This window comes from Embiotoca jacksoni, unplaced genomic scaffold, assembly GCF_022577435.1.
Source record: "Embiotoca jacksoni isolate LCO1_2020_lvr unplaced genomic scaffold, fEmbJac1.0.p SCAF_14, whole genome shotgun sequence".
Taxonomy (NCBI): domain Eukaryota; kingdom Metazoa; phylum Chordata; class Actinopteri; family Embiotocidae; genus Embiotoca; species Embiotoca jacksoni.
Genome location: NW_027185274.1, coordinates 3,985,717 through 4,008,839, shown reverse-complemented (window position 1 = coordinate 4,008,839; position 23,123 = coordinate 3,985,717). Strand labels below are relative to the sequence as shown.

Sequence of the window (23,123 nt, the reverse complement as noted above, 5' to 3'; positions counted from 1 at the left end):
ATGGGGCCTGTGTTGCTGCGGACCCGCGAGGTCCATCGGAAAAATATGTTCGTCTGGAAACGTGCTCCCCATAAAGTTTCCGCCCGGACTTGACGGGATGCTACCTACGAACGCACCAATTCAAATCGTTTAATATATTTAAACTATTTATTTGTTGACTCTAGTCATTTATAAGAAAGCGTATTGGTAAATTAGATTCCTTTTTAAAAACACTTTCATTTTAAAAAATTTTTTTTTTTTTTTTTTTTTTGCAGTACTTTTTTTTTTTTTCTTGTGCAGTTTAGGTTTTGAATGCTGCGCAGGACAGTAGAGGGTGAGTCACTGTTTTGATTGTTTGATCCTCCACCCAGTCAGACACACGAGACCAACAACCAACTATGCGGAAATAGAGAATAAAAAATAGGAAATCTCGAGTTTATACGTATGTGTACCTTGGATGCTTATATGCACTCTAATTTTCTAATTTAGTAGAAGCACGAAGAGATTTATGTTCGGCACCTTTACCTGTGCTTCATCTCACAAACAGTTTTAGAGGATAACTTAGTTGTGTAAGTGAAACTTTTTTTTATGCAAGTGTACCTGTTTGTTTTAGTGACATAGCTACTGTTAAAATGTAACATGTTACATTCAAAAGTTTTTATAAAAAAAAATGTAAACAAAAGAAATACTGATATAAGTCCACATCAGCAGACATTAGAACTTGGAGGTGGTGTTTTTCACAATTACAAATGATACACTTGGTCAATATGGCTGCGTCTGGTGGCTTGATTAAATCTTTTCACTTTTTAAGTTAATTTATTTAATAATACATGTTTAATGGAGTTTAATTTGTAGGTTTTTGTGAAACTAGATCAAAACCATACCAATTTAGGATATACCTTTCTCATGATTTCACTTTAAACATACTGTTTATATGTCTCTCCGTGTTGCTACTATACATACACAAACACGAGTTAATCTTTTCAAACCAGAGTACATCACAAAGTCAAACAAGCAAAACATAGCTATATAACAACTAATAAACAGAAACAGATGTGTATATTTAAGTGTTCTGTTGTGTTCCCAACATCATGAGATATTGACCCAAGCCTACATGATAAGCAGGTTTTCCACAGTCTCAGTTAGGGTGTATCCTGGTCTATAATTGCATGTGTAATTAGAAAAGCTCACACACGGAGAATGTTGACACACAGGTGTCGTCACTAATGTTTTATAAAGGATCATCACTGACAACCTGTTGCTGGGCTCTCCTCTCTGAAGTTCCTCCTCTTATTATCTTTCCCCTGAAGTACGCACTCCCTCTCCTGCTCTCATTTACATTCTTTCTTCCCTCCTGGCTGATCGTGTTCTTGAAACCTGTCTGAAAACCTGTCGTGCTGGAGTCTAGATATACCGCGAGAAGGACAATTTAACTTTCAGGTAAAATTAAAATCACTTTGTGCTTTTAAAAAGTGTTTGTTTTTCATGAAAACCTTTGAATTCTTGGATCATTACCATAAAGTGAAACTTATCAGTTGTACTTTCATTTTATGTTTTAATCACTGTCACCTTTCTTTCTGTTCCCACAGGACAGCCTGACTGACACCACTTTATGTGCTAACGCAATTAATCTTTGTTTGCCATCCTGCCCTCCACCTTCTTCACTAATCTGCAGAGTATAAACCCTTCACATCATGTCCAACCACTCCACCCAAAACATCCATGAAACGGCCTACTCCTCCCTGTTGAGAGGCCTGAGAGAGCTGAACCTGCATGGCTCCTGCGTTCCCAGTGACCTGGTGCTGATTGGAGACCATGCCTTTCCTTTAGCGATGAACAGCCAAGGCCAGGTCCTGATGGCCGCCTCTCTATATGGACATGGGCGGATCGTGGTCCTGGGTCACGAGGGCTACCTGACCACCGTTCCTGCTCTGGTAGAGAACGCTCTGACCTGGCTGCGAGGAGATGGATCTGACAACCTGTCTGTCGGGGTGCACAAAAACGTCAAGGCGGTTGCTGATAACCTCAGAAAGTCCAGCTTCAAAGCAGAAGTTGTGGGGGCCTTTCATGACAAACTGGGGGTTGGTGTGTATGTGACAGATGCCTACAGTGTCGGTGCTGACACAAAGGATCTGGTGGCTTTCCTGAAAGCAGGAGGAGGAGTACTGATAGCGGGACAGGCATGGAGCTGGGCTGCAGATCACCCGAAGGAGAACACACTGCTTCAGTTTGGAGGGAATAAGGTGGCTGGTGTGGCGGGGATCTACTTCTCTGACCATCACTGTGAGGGAGAGAACCTGCCTGTCTACCCTCAGATCCCGTCCTCCTGGATGGCTGGACTGTGAGTGTATCCTCTATTTCTCTTTTACTGCACACTTAGAAAGGTTCCACTTTGCAGATCTGAAAACATCTCCACAGAATTGGCCCTCCTTATTAAGATAGCTTTATTCACATTTAAATGTTTACTTTATCATTAAAGCCATTTACAATTTTTTTTATTTATTTATTATAATAAATATGAGAGCCCAACTGATATAAACTCAATAATGACCATGATTATGACCATCAATCTATTGGTATCAGCATATATATTGGCACCATTATGAAAAAAAAAAATTTCCAGAACCTTGTGGGGAAAAATATACTTAAATTTGTTTATAAAAGTTTTAATTTATTTAATTAATAAAATTATAAATTGTTTTATTTGTGTTTTTGTGTTTATGTATTTATCTACATTTATTATATTCCCAGTCAAATTTACTGTTTCAATGCACTGATGTCAGTGTGGATAATAAACTGTAAAATATCCCGCCTCTATTTCATATCTATGTTACGTGTCAAAAGTGTTCGATAACAACTTTTGAGGGATAATTGCAAAAAATTAGTGTCCATATTTGCTTGGTATCCCACCAAAGCGTGAAATTCACCTGTCAGTCCACTTTGCTTCGCCTAAATGTGAGAAGTACACGCATGTATGACCAGGGTCAAGGCCTATGCAAGGCCAAACATGACACTAAAGCAGTATGTTGTGGTGGACTGATGGGAGCATTACCTGCTTTGGCATGATACGGAGCTGGTTTACAAATACTGCATATATAGGATATATGCAAAGACATCGTCCGACATATCGTATCAGAATTTTTTTTTTTACTCCTTATCAGCCCCAAAAATCCTGTTTCAGTCAGGCTATAATAAATATGAGAGATTATCGTGTATAGCAAATAATTTTCCTATTCTAATCATATCAAAATAAATGGATGTAATCACTGTCCAAATAACTGTTTGGTTAAAACACATCCACACTGAGCTGCCCTCTGCCTCTTCCTCCTTTCAAATACAGAATAGGGAAGGATTTTGAGGATGACTTGGAGTTCTTACTCAAGGGGGTTTCACAGTTTGAAATCCCGCCTGGACTTTTAGCTTCGGAGGTTCTGGTCCACGGCCCGCTAACCTTTCCCATCGGGACAACAGGCGAAGGACGGGCGTTCTTGGCCGGAGCCTACTACGGGCAGGGACGGGTCATCGTGGTTACACATGAAGGACTTCTGAGACAAGAGGTAGAGTCAATCTTCAATATTGGTTTAAGGAAGCTTAAATAAGTCCATATGAACATATTACAATCAGCTCATATTGTGCCAGTACAAGCCTTGATATTTCATACAGAGCATGATTTAATTTGGACAGTAAATATGGTTATTTTCCATACTTATGTTGTTACACGTTAAACTTCTGGCCAAGCTGTCTGCAGTGTGCTAAAAACTAAATGTGTGCCGATCTTTTTATGGAACTAACTTACTGCAATAATTCCTTTTATTGCAGTCAATGCTTCCATTTTGGACCAACGCCCTTCATTGGTTGGATGAAGGCCGTAACGGGGTTGTTGGTGCAGTGCAGGATCAAGCCTTCCAAGCTCTCAGCAAGTCAGGGATGAAGTGTGAGATGAGCAAATTCAGGGACGACCTCAGTGTTTTTGTGAGCACGGCGTACACCAACGACCACATGGAGGAAATTGTACAATTTGTCGCAGAGGGGGGAGGCCTGGTGATTGGTGGACATGCCTGGTACTGGGCCCAGACACACCATGGACAAAACCCACTGACAGACTTCGCAGGTACGATGCACCATAAGAGTCTGATAACATTACAGAGTGGTAGGCTGGAGATCTGGCTGGTTCTGGTCCTGATAATATGACTTTCACCTGCCTGGCTTTGGTCACCTCTCAATTCAATGATACCAGCATTTAAATGATGTTAAAACAACTGGTCATAGAAGTGAAGAAGAGTGAAAGGGAGTACCAGGCAGCCACAGAGAGAAATAAAACTCTCCTGGTAACCTGCTGCTTCGACTGGCAGCTAGACTTTGAGAGGAAATGATGGGGAGTGTTTCAGGGAAGAGGGAAATATTTCAGACAGCACAGAGTAGCACTGCCAGGACTGAGAGGAACCAGGCTGCAAGGATCCTCACAACAGTGCAGACTTAAATGCCGCAGAGCAGATTCAGGGTAACGTTTTAATGTATTGGTTAAATGTAGTTTGGAAACAGAGACAGTAGAGCTGGATTATGGAGGACCAAACCAAGACAATACCCACAAATGACACTCACAAGAAGAAGAAGGATCTGAAAATATGAGACCTGAACCACATTGTAAAACTGAAAGAAATATAAAGAATATGTCCTCCTCCAAGGGAAATATGAAGCATAGTTTTGTTTTTTTCCCCAGCATTTTACAGCCTGATCATGGCCTTTACTGTACATCTGGTGTTCTCTTTTGTTTTCCCATAATCCATAGTTTTTTTAGGCACTAGGAGCTACATTGCTCAGAATATGCAAGTGAAACCAGTCTGGGTGGGTGGCTGAGGAAACAGGCACAATGTTCCCCTGCACGAAAACAGGAAGTGGGCTTGGAGGATCAGGGAAAGGCAATATTAAGGAATTCGCCAGAAAATACCAAGAAAGCGGCTTGGTGGTGGCACATCATCTAAAACAAATGTGCACAAAACTTTTCCCTGAGTGTGAATGTTTTTTGTGCAAATTTCCAGAAAACATTAAGTTACTTCATGAAGTCAGATGTCAGCGTTGTGTGGCTAAGATAGTGTGTAACCCTCAAAGCAGGAAAGCAGCCCTGAATGTGCAAAACTAAACTGAAACTAAAACATTTGGGACGAAAACTGACGGGACACACAAGAAATACTGTCAAAGGTGAATGCAACAGGGAATGTGCAGTATATTTGGTAACTTGTAATCTTCTGTACATGAACAGCAGCCACACAAGGGAAGATAATTAATCATGTGAACCACAGTTGGTGAGGATGTCAGGCAGGCACTGAGGACATCGAGAGGGCAAGTGGGGAATTACAGGATTTACGCACAAGAAAATATCCAGAGGCACAAGATATACCAAGGAGCATACTTGTGTGTTAATGATAGGTGACTGTGTTATATATTTAGCAGAACTGCATGAGATTTATAAAATGCTGAGTATCAAATTCACTTTTAAGCTTGGTCTTCAAACTAAAAAATACTAGTAGTGTCTTTTTAATCCACAAACACAGTAGAGAAAGTCAGATTTGCTGTAATGTCTTTCAGGGAACAAGATCCTGAACAAAATGGGCTTGAGCCTGTTGGCGGCAACAATCAAAGCAGGTGTATTCAAGGCGCTGATACCCAGCCAGGCCATCAAGGACACCTACCACTTCCGGCACCTTCTGCACCGCTTCGCTGGTCACGTAAATGCGGGTGAAGAACTTAACAAGCACGAGGAGGAGTGTCTTAAAAAGCTGGGCAGCGACTGCGCCAACTACCTGCACATGAAGGCTCACGACTGCTCCTCCTACACACAGGTGGTGTCCACGCTCACTCACATCCTAATGAGGTCGGGCCTGCCGCAGGTAAGAAGACCAAACATTTTTCTGTTCTTCATCAGTCATTATACCACAGCTGTCACATGTGTTAGAGGAACGTCTTTTTCTTTCAAGGTGAGTGACAGCTGCCCTGTGAAGAGCCCCAAAGACCACCTCCTCCTCAGCGTGGGGGCTGAGGTGTATAAGGTGTGCCCGGACCCTGATGCCCTCCTGCCCTACCTCATCAAGCATAACCCACTGATGCCAGTTGTCTACAACCACACTATCAAGATTAATGTTAATACAGCAGGTCAGATCTCATTGTCATGACTTCAACATGCGTGCAATATGTGAACACTACATATTTGGTATGCACAGCAGGAGTCAGTGTGTTGCAGTAATATCTGTACTGTGTGCGTGTGTGTTTGTATATATCAGGAAAGGATGAGTGGATCAGTTCAGGTCTCTACCTCTCTCCCGGTATGAAGACCTACATTTCCATTCCACCAGGGATTGTCAACAAGGGATGGAAGGTACTGTACACGAAATCAAATAATGAATGACTGCATTGTCTTTCTGATAATGTGGTGGTCCAAACCCCTAATATCAATCCTAGTCTTACCTCATCCAACTGCAACAGGTCCCAAAGCATTTACAGCCAGGGCCTGTTTCATTTAGTGGATCAGCCCAAACCCAACATCTGTCCCACCCCGTGTGGTGGCAGCAGACCCTCTGCGGTGGCTGTCAATATTAAAGGAATGGCAGCACAACCCACTATTTAAATCAGTCTTATCCCCACCCCTGTGACAATCTCAGACCCCGCTGACAGCAGAGATCTACCAGCAGCAGCAGCAAAATCACACCAACAACTAGGTCAGGGTGGACTGCCTGCGATGACCCAACTCTGACCCCATTATCTGTCCTAACCCTCTGCAGGCCTGGCCTGGCTTTTTAAGTGCAAATCCCCAGGGAACAAAATGTCACCAAGACATCTGGAAAGCTTCTTTGCAGAGTCCCGATCCACTTGCTCTTTAATGCTCGGGTGTAATTTTCTTCAAAATCCCCAAATCCAGGAAATAAAAACTACTTTGTGTCAGACACTACAAGTCACTGAGTCATGCACAGCTGTCAATGTAACATCCACTTATCCATCTTTCCAGCCTCGCATCCTTTTATTTATGGTACATACCATACTTACGAAGCAGTAACACATATTCAATGTGTCCTCAGATTCAGATCGGCTGTCAAACAGATCATCTGAAGGCCACAGAGTTGAAGAGAGCACCGTGTGTTCATGAGCGATTTCCTGTCACCTCAGAGATGATGCAGGTGTGGAACCTGTGGGGGGGACTCATCTACCTGGTGGCCCCACCCAAAACACAGGTGGAAGGGGTGGAGGCCACCGTACAGATGGCTGTACCTGCACCATATTATAAATCTGGTGAGTCTGTGCTGGGTGGATGGTCTGTGTAATAGGAGATAAATATGGTTATTTTGGGGGCTATTTTCAGTAGGTTGCAAATTTGTGTGAAAAAAACAACTATACTTTTATTTTGAAGTCTGTAGAGATATCTAATGCTGTGCTTTTTTTTTTTTTTAAGGATACATGTCTTCTTGTGCAGTGTGTGTGCTACAGCCGTTTTCTGCCCACGTTGTCATTATAGTAAAGACCAAAACTAAAGTCATCACACCAGTGGTCAGGATTTGATAAATCTGACTTTTTATTTCATGCATTTCAATGTAGATTCTTGAAACTTGATGAGCATCCCCCGATTAAATTTGTTTGAAAAGCATGTATACCTCTAATTCAAGCTAGGACTGCATTTGTATTCAGTTGGATTGTGTAGAACTTGTTGTTTCACTTTTTTTGTTGATGAGAGGCTCATAAATGTGGGTCCTGCAGCTGGACCTGTTCAGACTCACTGGTTTAAGTGTTCTTCTTAAATAGCTCACATGGTTTGCTTAATCAGGGCTACTGCACCACCACCATTTTATAGTTCAGAGTGTGTTTACAAGTCTTGGCCAGTAATACTGCAGATGTAACACATTGTGTAAAATCTATAAAACCACAGGCCTTTTTGGACAATTAATTTATATAAAATGCATGTTTTTAATGGACCTGTTTGCAATCTGGCTACTGACTGTGTTTCTGTATTACTGTATAATATCCTCAATGAATCGAGCACTTAAGGTACAAATGATTCCTTATTATGAAGATTTCTTCTTGGAGATGTAGATTTTGAAGTACTCTTCCTGTAATGGGACATTTAACAAGATAATAAAATTATAATCGTTTGTTCCGTTTCAAATCCACCCATTCATTTGTTCTTTTCAGGTGTGACAACAGCAGCCGAATGGTCCTCGCTGCGCACGGCTCCTTCACCGTGGGCGGAGTTGGAGTTTGACAACATCATCCTCACCGTGCCGTCAGATGTCGTTCGGAACCTGGAGCGCCCCGATGAGTTGGCGGTGCATTGGAATGACATCATGAAGGCCATAGCCGACCTGGCTGTCATACCCCACAAACTTCCTCGCAAAGAGCGTTTTGTAGCGGATGTGCAGATTTCGCATGGTAAGTTTGTTTGTATCTGTTTACACCTGCCTCTTATTTTCTTATCCTGTTGAAAGTTTCAAGGACATGAAGCCTGTCCCATCTCATGCTAAGTGACAGGCAGGGCAACATGGACCAGTCTGTCATAGAGCCATTGACATTTATACCAATTGAGAGTTTCAACAAATCCCAAATGCCTCACCAAATGCTTAGTGCTACGACTGTGTGTAAAGTGCATACAATACACTGGATATTAAAAATACATTACCTGAACCTTCATGATATCCGGTGCAGACTGCATCATGAAATAGAATAAGTAAATAAATGAGGAGTTCTATAACAGCCCTCGCTAATATGCAGCTTGTGTTTTGTTCTCTGCTATGATTGGATATGCTTGTTCTATGTTTCTCTACAAAAGCAATTACTACACCACTGTTTGCATTCCTATGTCTTCCAGGTTGGATGCACGCAGGTTATCCCATCATGACGCACAAGTCCACAGCAGCTCAGCTGGTCAGCATTCAGCATGCTAAGACTGCAGGCCTGTGGGGCCCGATCCACGAGCTGGGACACAACCAGCAGAGAGGCTGCTGGGAGTTCCCGCCTCACACCACAGAGTGCACATGCAACTTGTGGTCCGTGTATGTGCATGAGATGGTGCTGGGGATCAAAAGAGCACAGGTGGAGTAAATCTGTTGTGTCTTTGAAACCAACGGTTAGAGAGGTCAAGTCTAAGGTCGTGTTGCTTCACGTGAAAGACAACTTTTCTTCTTTTATCCTATGACCAGAGAATGTTTAGCTTTTCACTGGGATTACAGTATTTCACAGACTCATTTCATGTTGTTCACTGCAGGCTCATTCAGCTATGACTTTAGAAAACCGAAACAAGCGAGCGGAGGAGTACGCTAAGGGTGGCAAGGATTTCAGCTCCTGGACTGTGTGGGTGGCCCTGGAGACGTATATGCAGGTGAGAGAATAACGCTCTGAGCTGAAATCACATTGGAGTGAAGGAACATACTCAGATAGCAACAATGCAGGATAAAAAAAAAAAAAAAAGAATTTATTTTCAGATTTTCCTTTGTTCTCCTTCGATGTAGCTCCAGGACAAGTTTGGCTGGGATGCCTTCAAGAAGGTGTTTGCTGCCTACCACAGCATGAGCAGCTTTCCTAAAGACAACAAAAGAAAGATGAACCTGTATGCTGAGACTTTCTCCCAGACTGTGGAGATGAACCTGACTGGGTTCTTTAATGCCTGGGGTTGGCCCATAGACACAGCCACTGAGGAGAAACTCTCCAATCTGCCTGCCTGGAGTGATCACCCCATGGTCCAGTACAACTAAAGTACTGCAGATTAAAGACCAGAGACATACTTTAAAACTATATTAACGGGAAGTAAGTTACAATACTTTGTCTCTGTTTTGCTGCAATAATGACTAGATACACATTTTTGATTTGAAATTGATTATCGTTATCTTAGTGGTGGAAATACAGCTAAATATTTAAGAACCAAAATACCAAAAACCAAAAGTTTCTGTCAGGTAGACTAGACTTTTAAGATTACTTAACAGTGAGGTTTTTACTTATTTATTTGGTTGTTGTTTTTTTTTATCCTTTTTTGGGGATTCATTTTTGCCTTTATTGGACAGTTGGTAGTGAAGGGGCTGACACAAAATATGAGATGAGACAGAGGATATGACAAATTGCACAGGTCCTTAGCTGGCATCAAACCAGACAGTGCAGTTCCGTTGCATGTGCTTAAATCATTCAGCTACCAAGACTCTCTGACAGTGAGATCTGTTTCATCTGAACCTTCGCCATCAATACTTCTGCAGCGGTCGGTCAGCTCTCACTGACTCAGAGCTACTTGATTCTGCTTCTTAACCTGTACTTGGCTCTTGAACTGTAACTGCTGCCTCACACAGGGGCTTGTTTCAATTCTTACTGTACTGAGAAACAATAAGCCAGCTGGGCTTTATAAAAAGACACGTCTGTAATTTTACTGCACTGATATTTGATTACTGTCAATGGAAAATAACAAAATTGTCTCAGTAGGTGTCCTCCAGAAATAAAGACACTATCAGACATTTGTCTAAATGCATTATTTCAGGCGCCACACCCACAAAGTGTTTTGTGCCAACTGATGAACAGGTTTCTTGTCCAGTCACACAGGGTACACCCTGACTGTGACTAACTAACACGTATAGTACACGTGTACTAACTAACACGTATACTATGTGGTACTGGTATACAGTGTTGACAGGTAGATTTTGAAGTCCATTCTGTCGGTTAATTAATGATTTTTCCACTGATCTCGACCTCAATAGCCTCATTGACTGGGCTGGATGACTAATCTCCCTCCTCTTATTGTCTTCATTTTATTCACTGAAATTGTCCCTCCGGTTGTTGTTCTGATTTATTGACGCACTCCTGCTTTCCTGTTGAAGTATCAAGTAAATGCAAAACTATCTTGTAGGTTGCAAATTAAATAATAAACACTCAAACTGTCAGTGTCATGAATAAGTTATATTTTAGTTTATTTCTATGGAGAGAAAAACACTTCATACTGTAACTCTGAAAGTTGTGGCTCATCTTTTTGACAAGACAAGAAAATTTGTGTAATTTCTTTATTCATTCCCAGACTGCATTATTACAGTCAGTGATTCAAGCTTTGTCGATAAGATTGACACTTCATGGTTTTCACTTAATTATGTTGATATCTGTCTTTACTGCCAATGAAAAAGACTCCAATAAAAAGCCTGTTTTTAATCGTCAGCCTGTTTTAATCATCTAATCAGTGTTTAGGGAGGGGCGGAATAAGGAATTCATTAGTCTTAAAGCTGTTAAATGGTAACAAACACCATGCTGACAACAAAGTGAAACATTTGTTTATTATATTCCTGCAACTGAATCCATACCAAAAATATGTTCTGGTATTTACCCAAATATAAAAAAAATTAAAAGCTAAAAATTTAAGTAGTAGCAGTAGTAGGACCTGAAATTCTTTTTTCATCATCCTATGCTAATCCTTTAGCTAATCCTTTACTCGCTGCAGTTGTTGTGAAACAGCTCCCCTACTGGTTGATTGGAGAACTGCTGCAGGAACTCTCCCAGTTTGTCCAGAGAGAGCTTCTCCACCCGGTTCTCCTCCGTGTTCCTCACTGTGGCAGCGCCACTCTGGACGGGCCTGTCATTGTTGTCCACACAGCAGTAGGCATTCCACAGATAGTCGGGGATGTTGACTCGCTTCACGTTGTTTTTGACGATCCAGTTGTCTGCCGAGGGGACGGCACCAACCAGCACGAAGGCCTTCGAGCACTTGTCACGGAAAAGGTCAGTGAGCTGGGACTCGTGGATCCTCCAGGCATTCTGGTTCATCTTGGGGTTCTGAGGAACCACATTGGTCAGGGTGAAAGTGGCGTTGCGACCGGGAACTGCCAGAGAGAGGAGTGACTGATTAGTTGGAGCCACAATTACAAGGTGTAAATACATTGCAAAAGTAATCTTGAAGATATTGCTTGCTGTACACCATATTTCTCTGGTTGTACCCAGCCTAGAGGCTGCAATGACAACAAACATCCCATCTGCAAACTGTGATTCAGAAATCATAAAGTAATACTTTCCATGCTTTTGTGTTACAGATGAATGTGAAGCGTGGCTGCAAAGCACAGAAAATGCTGTCTCTTTTCCTTAATGTGTCTCAGAACAGTATTCTTAAAGACATAATCTATCTCAGAAACTTGAGCCCCAAAAAAATAGATATATTGTGTGTGCAAATTTCAAATTTTCCCCTAATATCAATTTTATGATGAATTTGCTGGATATGCCTGATGGTTATCATACATTTGTTTACTTTATATTAGTTCATAATGAACTAATTCAAAAGACATGTAGGTGATTTCGAATGGTGCATGATGAAGCAGGAGAATCCTGCTCTACATCTTAGATTGCAATAATCAATGCATTGCATCAGAGCTCTCAAGTACTGTAGTGCCACCTGCTGTCTCTACTCCCAAAAAACAGCCATGTTCAACCTCCACTACCTGCGTGGTGTCCGTTGGGGTTGAGGTGACCACGGTCGAAGCCAGAGTGAGTGTAGTCTTCATTCAGAGCTTGTCTCTCTCCAAGGTAGACCCCAGGGTGGTCCTTCCCCAGCCAGTAGCCATCCTTCATCTCTGCTTGCCAGGACATATTTACCAGCTGGGGCACATGAGAAACTCTGAGATATTAATGTGCAAACGGTTTAAATGATGACAATCCATGATGCTAATGGTTCAGTCCTTACAATCCAAACTCATCCAAAAGAACAAAAACAGCACATTAAATGCCTTAGAGCTCTCCATACCTTTGTATAACACCCATTCTGATTATTGTGAGCACATTAAATACTGCACTCAGACAGTACATGCAGTACCAACCTGAGGCTCCACAAACCACCTTCTCTCCCTGCCACCTCCGTTGCTGGGCTGGAATTGGTAGGCAGAGTAAACAGCAATGCGATGGTTGGTGTCATACAGGGTGGCAAAGTGGTATCTGATGGTGCAAAGGTTAACAATAGTGATTGGGAGACTAGAGGTGCTGCTATGGAAAACGAGGACCAAGGAAACAGTGCTAAAAAATATTAGTTGCAATATTAGATCAGACAGATTTTCTGAGATTTAAATAAAGGTGTATGGAAAAGATACCGTATATAAAGAGCCATCTAACTACCCTTAGATGATTACATTATAGTGCTGTGTATACTGTAGCATGCAGGTGTAAAGTATTATTTCTGCCCATTAATTACCTGTTGACAAAGCGTTGACAGAGACGGACAGCACCGGATGTAGAGGCCCCCCACTCCGGCACCTTCTCTTTATAAAAGTACTTCACACAGTCCGGCACATCCTGCCACAAAATAACACAAGTGAACCTCCTACACAATGCACACATTTAAAGTTACTTAAGTGTGTGAATGAACTGAGAAGAGAACGCAAACCTCAAAACGTTCCACAACATCTGCATGAACAGAAAAAAGGAGCAGGAGAAGAGCGCATAAAGTTTCCAAGGGGTCCATTCTGGATAAAGAGTCCATTAGAATTAAATTAAAAACAAATAGTAGAGTTTTATTTAACAGGGCAGTGTGTGGTGAAGAGCTCTACTTTCACAGCTCAGGAGGATCAGTTTGTTTGAGCCATCTGTGTTTGTGTGTGTGTATTTCCACTCACCTACTGGTGCACCCGTCTGTCGCTACAGTTTTCCCTGAAGAAACTGACTTTTATATGACCTCTGCTCACCACCTCTCCCCCAGTTTGTCCTCTCCTCGTACCTGAACTCCTGTTAGTTAACATGTAATGTTTGCATGGGATGAGGCAGGATTTGGCAACCACATATTGCGATGTCGGCGTGAGTGGGTGTGTAAAAATGGAACAATGATAAAGAAATGCTAAAATTAGCACCAGTGGAATATAATTTATGGAGGATATGTGACAACATCCTGCATATGAAGAGGACATCGATGTGTTATCACGATGACAACACTTCATGTAATCCAAATACTGTACAATTTTGAGGTACATTTTCTGCTACTTACTTCGACTCCTCTAGAAAAACTTTGATAAATGTTAAGATAAGATTTTATTGGTCCCTATAATTAAAAAAGTTACCCATTATTTATTTAAAATGAGGCCCACCCCAGCACCGCATGATCATGTCAATAATCACTAATACATTATTCTAAAGTTGTCAGTTCTGAATAATCAGTACTTTTACTTTTTAAATGTATTTTTAAGAAGTAAAATTTGTATTTCATGTCTTTTACTTAACACAATATTTTTACACTGTGTTTATTCAAGTAAAAGATCTGAGTACTTCGTCTTCCTCTGGTTTTAAAGCATTAAACTAATACTCTATGAAATCAAGCATATTTCCAATACATGGTTGACTATTTTTAGCTCCTGTCCGATTCCTGGGAAACCAGATCATTGTACTGTTACTGTAAGTCATACAGGAAGTCGCAGCGCTTTGGTGATGGTGAGATAAGACACTGTAGCTATAAATGCTTTAATTTTCATTGTGGTTATTTGATCTCATGATCACCTCCTGAAATATTTATAACATGTGCTTTTGACAGACTCACTCACAATTTCCCACAACCTGCTCCTGGTTAGGTAACACTGACATATCTCTTCATGTGCTGCTTTTCCCACGATCTCAGCACCAGCTTCGTTTGAACCTCACATGTGGACTCCTCCCAGTTATCTAACTTCACCCAACACAAAACTAAATGTGAGAACTCCTGAGAGAATCCATGCTTTAAAGTTGCTCTGTGTGCCCTCAGAGAACAGGTTCAGTGACGGAGCAGTCATCCAGCTGCTCGTAAACAGATCTGCATCCTGAAACATCAGCAGACTGGAGGCTTGTTCTTACGTACACTTACCAAAATTAAAACATGACATGCTCCAAAATATTATATTTGGGTCATCAATTGTCCAGTTGTTCAACACATCCACCCTTGAGTTAAATCTCCTATCGATCTCTCGCAAAATTGTCTTCTTTGAGAACAAAACTTAGATATACAAAAGTGGATTCAACTTCTTCATATAACCCACTGTGCTGGGTTAAAGTGTTTAGAAGACTCTTATTTTACTGAATAAGCGGTATTGGGTTGTTTCCTTTCCATGCTATTTTATACTTACATACTCTTTTACAACCAGTCTGATAAAGCTTTGGAGATTGGACTGTGCTGACAGGTCATCATTGTAAATGAGAATTGGTTCTCAATTGATTTTACCTGGTTAAATAAAGGTCATAAATAAAGGTCATATAAAGCTGGCCAAACCTTTAATCAGTCTGTTGCAGAAATCTTGTGTCACTCTCGTCTCCCAAAAGGTCTCAATGGCTTGAATGAGTTCCTGTTTTGCGCTCGGTGTCGTGCCAAAATGTGATCTCCTGCCAGATATTGACTGTCGTTCATGGGAGCGCGCTCAGCCTGTTAAAGCAGTACAGCCAGTGTCTTCATGTCTGCACCTGCTTTCATTGAGATCTAACCCCAATAACGTGGAAATACACGTTACTTTATATCCATGATATTAGCAAAGATTGTCTTTGTGAAACTCTACGGGTTCTTTTGACCGAATTTTCACAATTCTGGACGAAGAAGCATTTGCAATAATGCTAATTTTCACATGCATTTACATGAAGATATACGCTGCTTTCCATGATTATGTGTTTGGTATGTTTCATCATTTTTGACTATTAGACTAATTGATTGTAATTAATTAAAAGAGGCAATATAAAATTAAAACTGCAAGCAGTGATATGCAAATATGGCAGTTTTTCACCTGCCAAAAATTGGACTGAGTGAGTTATAATCAGTCTAATATAACTGTAATGAGTGAAATCAAGGCACTTTCAGGCAGAAACAGCCTTTCAGTGAACAGGCAGGAACTGAAATCACTTTTTGGCAGGTGAAAAACTGCCATATTTAGTTATATTGGCCCTTTAAAAGTATTTTAGCAGGTAAAAAGGACTGACTGAGCTATAATCTGTCTAATATAACTCTACTCATTTATATCAAGGCACTTTGAGGCAGAAACAACCTTTCAGTGAACAGGGAGGAGTTGAAATCACTGCATTAAAAAAAAAACGGCATTATTTTATTTTTGGTAATATTGGGTCTTTCAAAGTATTTCAGCAGGTAAAAAAAAAATAGGCTGAGCTATGATCTGTCCAACATAATATAACCTTGTTTTTGCTATAAATAGACTAAAAACGACCGGATTAGTTATTATCTAGGGCACAGAGAAGGTCAAACCAGTCCTCATGGTTATTGTGTTAAAGGTTACCTCTTTATTTTATATCGCCTCTTTTAATTAACTACAATCAATTAGTCTAATAGTCAAAAATGATGAAACATACCAAACACAAAATCACGGAAAGCAGCGTACATCTTCATGTAAATGCATATGAAAATTCGCAATATTGCAAATACTTCTTCGTCCACAATTGTGAAAATTCGGTCAAAAGAACCCGGAGAGTTTCACAAAGACATCCTTTGCTATTATCATGGATATAAAGTAACGTGTATTTCCACGTTATTGGGGTTAGATCTCAATGAAAGCAGCTACAGACATGTAGACACTGGCTGTACTGCTTTAACAGGCTGAGCGCGCTCCCATGAACGACAGTCAGTTTCTGGCAGAAGATCACATTTTAATGACGGGTCAAACATATGCAAACTCAGTGAGGATACAATTCACAAGTTTGTCTCGGCAACAACCGCATAACCCCGCTGTAATCTATACTTTAAAAAAAAAAAAAAAAATCATGATTATTGTTCATGCCCGACATACAATAAACTCATCCTTTGCCTGAAGCAACTAACGCATATTATAATCATAATTATATAATACGTTAGCCTGAAAAGTCGACACATCGAAGCAACCAGCATCATCAGACAGAGGATGTTCCGCTGTTAATATGTTTTCTTTCGGTCGGCTTCATGAAAGCGATCGGGACTTCGTGACATATTCTTTCGTGAAAGGAGTTTGAAAGTCAGTGAAGAAATGAGTCAAGATAAGCTCTCACTCTGCAGACGTTTGATCTGTCTTTATAATGGAATTATTTCAATTATTACTGTCCTCAGTGTTTGTCAGGTTCAGCCAGTTTTGGATCTGTTCTTATCTTTGAGGTCAGTTCTGTGTGCCGTCACACAACGGTTTATGTGAATGATGTTTTTGTGAAGGAAGCGTCACCTTATGGTCACGTCTCGCAATTGAATAAATGGGAGCGTTTCCAGTGGAGAGCAGATACGCCCCAGACGGGCTGGTCCGCTGGTTGGCGGCCGGCTGGGGGCGGTGGGTAGAAAGGGCTTCCACTGTATAGTCCACTACATCTCTGAGGGGAATATTGTACTTTTTAGTCGACTACATTTACTGTATTATTACTTCACATATTAAAGTAAATTAAAGTATTTGCACATTAAACCTGAATTTCAATTAAAATTCGATTCACGTATTATTGAATATAATTGCAGCATTGGCATTCATTTCCAAATCTACTGATAACCATTCATTCATTTTTCTCTTCTGCCTTATCTCTTAATAATTTTTTTTTTTTTTTTTTTTTTTTTTTGTATAATATTTTTCTATTACTGGTTTGACAAAGCAAACATGGTGGACACTTTTGGGTCATTGTGATATTTTCTGATCATTTTCAAACCCTACCATGAATTGATTGACGAAATGAAAACATAGAAAACTAGAATTACCATCTCGCTGTTGTATGCCTCTTCCAACAGTCAAGTCACAGTTAACAGCCATGTCTGTTATATCACATATGTGGTGAAGACTTTGAAGGAATCCTTGTGTTCACATGCATTAGTTAAAAATGCTGATTGACAGCAGATGATGCTTTAATATTGCTGCAAAGAACAAGTTATAAAACGTGGAGGCTTTACACACATCTTCAACAGCACAGAAGATCTTTACAATCAGCATCCAAGGACATCCAAGATTAGTGTCACCAATTTATGATCTGACCAAATGTGAAATACACAATCTTCCCTTCTCTTTATGTTAGTTATGATGTTAAATAATGTGTGCAGTATGACAATGAAATATACTTAATTGCTCACTGTAAGCACATGACATACTCTGTAATATGACCATCCTCTCTCTATGATGTGGAAATATAAATGTGAAAATATCAGAGTATACACAGTGCACAGAAACCTTCAGTCCTACTGCAGTTGAAAGGAAATACATGTATTTGTATATTTATATTAGAGAAGTGCCATTGTTTTTGAAGGATATTTGAATTTTCAGACACTTGTGTCTTTTCAGAGAGAATCTGAATTGTACAAGTCTCAAGTGTTCGGTTTAGTTCAGCTCTACTGTATTTGTGTACGTTTATTCCAGTTTCTGAGCTACTAAATTCATTTTAATGTCATTTGTAAAGTTTGTGTCTGTCAGTCCTTAAAGTCCTCTCAGGTTAAAGTGGACACTGAGAGCTGAATAACAATAATTTTGGACTAAATCCACATAGGCTGGTGGATGCCAAAGAAAACAGAAAAACATTATTGATAAGATAAAGTGACTTATTTAATCAGGCCTGTATTTCCCCATTACTCTGCTGACATTCATTTTTCACATTAAACGATCAGTGTAAATCTCACAGCAAATGACTGCACGACGTTACGTGACAGTACACAATGTTATAACTGTTTGCTCAGTGTAGTTGCTTTATTATTCAGAAAACCAAATCAATATAGTAATTAATGACCCATAGTGTTTGTCTTTCTACTGTATATGATTTCAGATATAAATAGTGTAAACATCCAGAGAAGAGAAGGACTCAGATGAGGATTTTTAAAAAAGGGGACAGAACCTGCAGCATTTGACCAATATACCCTTTGTTAGCTGTTGTTTGAAGTGCAGCAGCACATAAAAGACAATAAATAAATTGCACTTGAACCAAACATATAAAACAGAAAAATGAGGCAGTTTTTCCTTTACAGCAATTCGACTAGACCTTTATGTTTTTCTTTTTCTTATCAATTATTAGTGAGAATCCCTCCTTTTCTGCAGCATATTGATTAAATGACTTTCTTTTTATTTATTTGCTGCACCTCTGCTGTTGTTGCCAAACTCTGCCTCTAGGTTGCAGTGTTGAATTGTGATTTCAAGTTGAACCTTTGAAGTGTGTTTCTTCTTTTGAACACTACTTCATTCCAGATTATTCAAGTGTTTGTCCACCTGGAAAATATTTTTTTTTGTTGACTGCTGATCCAATCATTGATGGGCTGTGTTATCAACACTTAAAACAAGTAAATTACAGATTTGTCTCAATAGATGGCTTCAAAGCTGCCTTCAAAGCGAGGCGCGTGGCAGATAATCATTAAAAATGACACTGAATGAAAAGAGCAGGTACTGAGCTGCTGTTATGACGGATTTTTAGCGAGGTCTTTTATGTTTTTGATTTGTCCCAGAAGTTAATTTTAGTGGACTGCATCTTTAATTGACTTGAATAGCGCTTTGTCGCTTGGAAAGATCACAGGGAGTTGGGTTCCCCAGACACAGATTTAGCCTAATCCTTGACTCAAAAGCATCTTCAGACACTGTCTGTTGAAGAGAGGAAGCTGAGTGTGGTTCAACAGGAAAACTGCATGTGTGAGAGACTTTAGGTCGGACAGGAAAAAAAAAAATCTGTTCAAAGGCTGTTGAATGAGCAAGTGCTTTCGCCTTTTGCTTCTTATGAGTTCAGGAAATTACATCCTTTGATTTAAATTGATCTTGGCCACTGTTGTTCCCAAGCTTTCACTTGACTGATTAACTTATCAAACTGTTCACAAATTCACTTGTTCATGTTCAAATTTGTCTTTCCTTGTTCACTAAACGTGATTTTGTTTCAACACTTTGGACTTGAAAATTTAAAGAAATGACTCCACCTGTAAAACATAATTAAATTTAATAGATTTTCTGTGTTGACTAAATATGCAAACAGTGATTTTTATGCAGCACCACACCCCAAAAACCCGATTAATAATAAATATAGTAATAAAGATTTCTGCAGTAGGAGTTTAAAATGGTGTGTTCATTAAAGGCCGAACAGGGAGTTTGACCTCTTGGTGGTCTGATCCAGTGGTTCTCAACCAGAGGGCTGGGGCACCCAAAAGGGGACACAGGAAAAATCTGAGGGGTCCCACATAAAACTCTATGGGGTAGATTTAGTTTTTCACTTCGAAAATAGATTTGAATGAACCATGTCACCTCAGTTTACATTTTTTTTTTTTTTAGCTGTTAGGGAGTGTTTAATCACATCAATTTTTTTTTTTAAATTTTTTTTTTTTATTCGTTTTTAGAGTTGAATTGTATTTACACTTTGGAGGCATGTTTCAGAAGGAGGCAGATTTTTCCAATTTTTTTACCACCGTGAGTAAAGGCATCAACTAATCATATTGTGTGGAAGTGGAACAGATGTCACTTCACATCTTCTAATGACAATGGTGATTTGTTGTGTCATTGATCTGTAACAATGAACTCAAGGACAACGTATGGAGCAGCAATCGCCAAATCGCCAAAAAACTACACTATACATTATATATATATATTTATTTAAAATACATATATTTTAAATACAACAATGGGGAAGTATATCGCAGGTCATGCATGCAAACTGTCAAGAGAGGATAACAGGGCCTGCCTGTGAATGAGACAAAATGATAAAGGTGCACATTAAGAGCCAGTGTAACATAAAAAACATAAAACATGAAAGTTTCATGGTCATTTCTGTTTCTTCACCGTTATCAAATGTTCAAGACGAGTTTGTTGTAAAGGGTACATGAATAATTTTACACAAATTGGTGTTTTCTTTTTTGCTGAAAGTTAGACAAAAAGAAAATATACTTGAAAATGGTTGGTTATGAATTACTGTTGTTTTCTTTTCACACAGGCAATATGTGAATCCATGGAGTCTGGAACAATGAGGAAGTGAATCCAATGTCAACACAACACAATAGCGAACAATCAGTCTGTTAAACTCTGATTTTATTTCTTTGTTAAAAGACATCGAGACATGATTCTCCACAAAAATAAAAGTCCTCGAGTAGAGTTTAATACTGGTTTGTGTTTTGCCAACGCAGCAAAATTCATCACGTGGCATTAAACATGCACGACTGTAAGGTTTCCTCTGACTTATAGAGGTGCATTATCTCGGCCTTCGTGTTCCAGTCTGAGTTGGAGCGGGTTGCAGTGACCAGGTGGAAACACATTGAAGTGGCTCCTGTACAAACAGACTGCAGTGCTGCTGAGGAGGCAAAAAGGTGAGACTGCATCTTTCCACACACTTACCTCTCTGTCTGCTCCAAGGACAGATGGCCAGACACACGTCTCAGCCCAGACACAAGAAGGAAAGAGGAATTCAATCACACACCACGGCATGCCCCCCCCCTCCAACCTCCAATCCCCACCCCACCCCCCCCAACCCAATTTCCCAATATCTTCTACCCCCCCCCCCCTCTCCATCTCCTCCCCCACTCCCCCTTTATCATTTTCTCTCATTCTTTTTTCATCTTTTTAAGTCGCTTCATTTCAGATGCATTCATACATTTCCAATATCTTTATGTATGAGTCTGCCTCCCTCCCTCCCTTCCTCCTCCTCACTCCCCCTCACCCCTCCCTTATCTCCTCCCCCATTTCCTCTCTTTCTGTCTCCCTCTCTCTCATCCTCCCATCCTTACCTCTTCCCATGCCTCGCTCCTTCTTTCTTCCTCCCTTCCTTCCCTATCTTCCTCCCTCCTTCCCTCCCTCCATCCCATTACTGTAATCCATCACTCTTCCATCAGCCACCATGCAAACAGGCCTCCTGGTTACCATAGCAACCACCTCCGGCCCGGCAGTGCGCAGCCCATCTCCGATTGGCTGGCAGGGCCTAGGCAGTCTCAGTCTGTCTGGGAGATGTGGTAATTGGCTGGGAAGTCATCACACACACACACACACACACACACACACACACACACACACACACACACACACACACACACACACACACACACACACCGCATACACACAGTACAGTATTCATAACCTGACATACAGTATACACAAATACACACACTTACTTACTCTGGGCCTAAATAAATATACATACCCGTATTCTGTTGGGTATTAAAACACACATACACACACAGCATAAACATCCTCAGAGATATGAAAGGGAGACCGGGGTCAGAGTAATGAAGCTCATAAGAAGATGAGGGCTCTAGGCTGTGTGTGTGTGTGTGTGTGTGTGTGTGTGTGTGTGTGTGTGTGTGAGAGAGAGAGAGAGAGAGCGAGAGAGAGAGAGAGAGAGAGAAATAGAGAGAGAGAGAGAGAGAAATGAAAGTGTGTGCACACATGTCTGAACACACACACACACACACACACACACACACAGGAGTTTTTTGTGTGGGTCTCTGTATGCATAGGATGGCTCGGGTTGGGGGTGGTGTGCAGGATTTTGGATAAGGTTGGAGCTCTGCCAAAGGATGGATGGAGGAATTGGTTTTTTGGAACATATTGTTAAAAATACCTATATTCCCCCAAGGAACCAAGAATGCGCTAGTTTTCAGTTTTCTGTGTTGTAGAAGGAAGCGGAGAAGAAAAAAAAAAATGGAACTGTTGATCGGCTTGACTTCACCCTGCTGCTGTTGCTCAGCCAGGTCTGGCCAACACAGCAGCTATGATGAATGTCTCATCTCCAGGAATACATCACAAATAGCAAAACTGTACCTGCCCTGAATAGCAAAGTATATTCTCTTCTGCAGTGTTGCTCGAAAACAATTGTGGACGATGGGAGTCTTTTGTCCTACATTCACAGTTTTTTCAGGTCAGCCACAGAAGCAAAACAATGCCGTCCCTTAATCTTTTGTTAGTTCATATCCTTTTTCTTCCCCTTTTCAAACACATAAAGAGGTAAAAATATTTTTGGAGAGCACTGCGCAAAAAAAAAAAAGGTTGTGTTTGGTATGTTTTAGCTGAAAAGTGTATAATTTAAATGTGAAATGATAATTGGTTATTCTGGGTTTGAAAGCTGACTTTGAACACGCTGCTTTGGTAGATTGTAATCTGCACAGTGAAAAGGAGGACAAGGAAGGTTGGTGCTGGACTCAGCTTCCAGCCCGCAAGTATATCTACACATGACAGAAGAACTATGTGGACCAGTCTTCCCCGTGCACCTGGAAAAAAAAAATAGCTAAGCTGCTCTAGTTGGCAACAATACAGACGAGCAGACAGACT

The 23,123-nt window shown here is 40.5% G+C and overlaps 2 protein-coding genes across 4 annotated transcripts; one reads left to right on the top strand and one right to left on the bottom strand.

Moving 5' to 3' along the window:
• Positions 1–9: 9 nt before the first annotated feature.
• Positions 10–11,142, top strand: LOC138197058 (TRPM8 channel-associated factor homolog). 3 transcript variants are annotated; one of them, XM_069147525.1, is made up of 13 exons: positions 10–313; positions 1,388–1,419; positions 1,569–2,320; positions 3,320–3,536; positions 3,799–4,090; positions 5,566–5,867; positions 5,955–6,129; positions 6,258–6,352; positions 7,050–7,260; positions 8,155–8,391; positions 8,828–9,051; positions 9,224–9,337; positions 9,468–11,142. In XM_069147525.1, exons 3-13 carry the CDS (start codon positions 1,674–1,676, stop codon positions 9,708–9,710), a joined length of 2,757 nt encoding a protein of 918 aa, XP_069003626.1. In that variant the 5' UTR covers positions 10–313; positions 1,388–1,419; positions 1,569–1,673; the 3' UTR covers positions 9,711–11,142. The 3 variants fall into 3 exon arrangements, with proteins under 3 accessions (XP_069003626.1, XP_069003627.1, XP_069003625.1); XM_069147526.1 differs by lacking the exon at positions 10–313 and having other exon boundaries at positions 1,083–1,419; positions 1,655–2,320; XM_069147524.1 differs by lacking the exon at positions 10–313 and having other exon boundaries at positions 1,083–1,419.
• On the bottom strand, positions 10,924–13,497 carry LOC138197061 (endonuclease domain-containing 1 protein). Its single transcript, XM_069147529.1, has 5 exons — positions 13,346–13,497; positions 13,154–13,254; positions 12,786–12,900; positions 12,411–12,567; positions 10,924–11,801 (listed from the first exon to the last, which is right to left on the bottom strand). The coding sequence occupies exons 1-5, from the start codon at positions 13,439–13,441 to the stop codon at positions 11,410–11,412; spliced, it is 861 nt and encodes a 286-aa protein (XP_069003630.1). The 5' UTR covers positions 13,442–13,497; the 3' UTR covers positions 10,924–11,409.
• Positions 13,498–23,123: the final 9,626 nt, after the last annotated feature.

What these genes read in the sequence shown, in the direction of transcription:
- LOC138197058 (XM_069147525.1), top strand. Translation starts at nt 1,674, where the DNA reads ATGTCCAACCACTCCACCCAAAACATCCATGAAACGGCCTACTCCTCC. An exon ending in TGAGGTCGGGCCTGCCGCAG is followed by an intron (nt 5,868 to 5,954) that starts GTAAGAAGACCA and finishes TTTTCTTTCAAG; the next exon opens with GTGAGTGACAGCTGCCCTGT. An exon ending in GGATGTGCAGATTTCGCATG is followed by an intron (nt 8,392 to 8,827) that starts GTAAGTTTGTTT and finishes TATGTCTTCCAG; the next exon opens with GTTGGATGCACGCAGGTTAT.
- LOC138197061 (XM_069147529.1), bottom strand. Translation starts at nt 13,441, where the DNA reads ATGGACTCTTTATCCAGAATGGACCCCTTGGAAACTTTATGCGCTCTT. An exon ending in TGTCAACGCTTTGTCAACAG is followed by an intron (nt 12,901 to 13,153) that starts GTAATTAATGGG and finishes TTGCACCATCAG; the next exon opens with ATACCACTTTGCCACCCTGT. An exon ending in GGTGGTTTGTGGAGCCTCAG is followed by an intron (nt 12,568 to 12,785) that starts GTTGGTACTGCA and finishes CATGTGCCCCAG; the next exon opens with CTGGTAAATATGTCCTGGCA.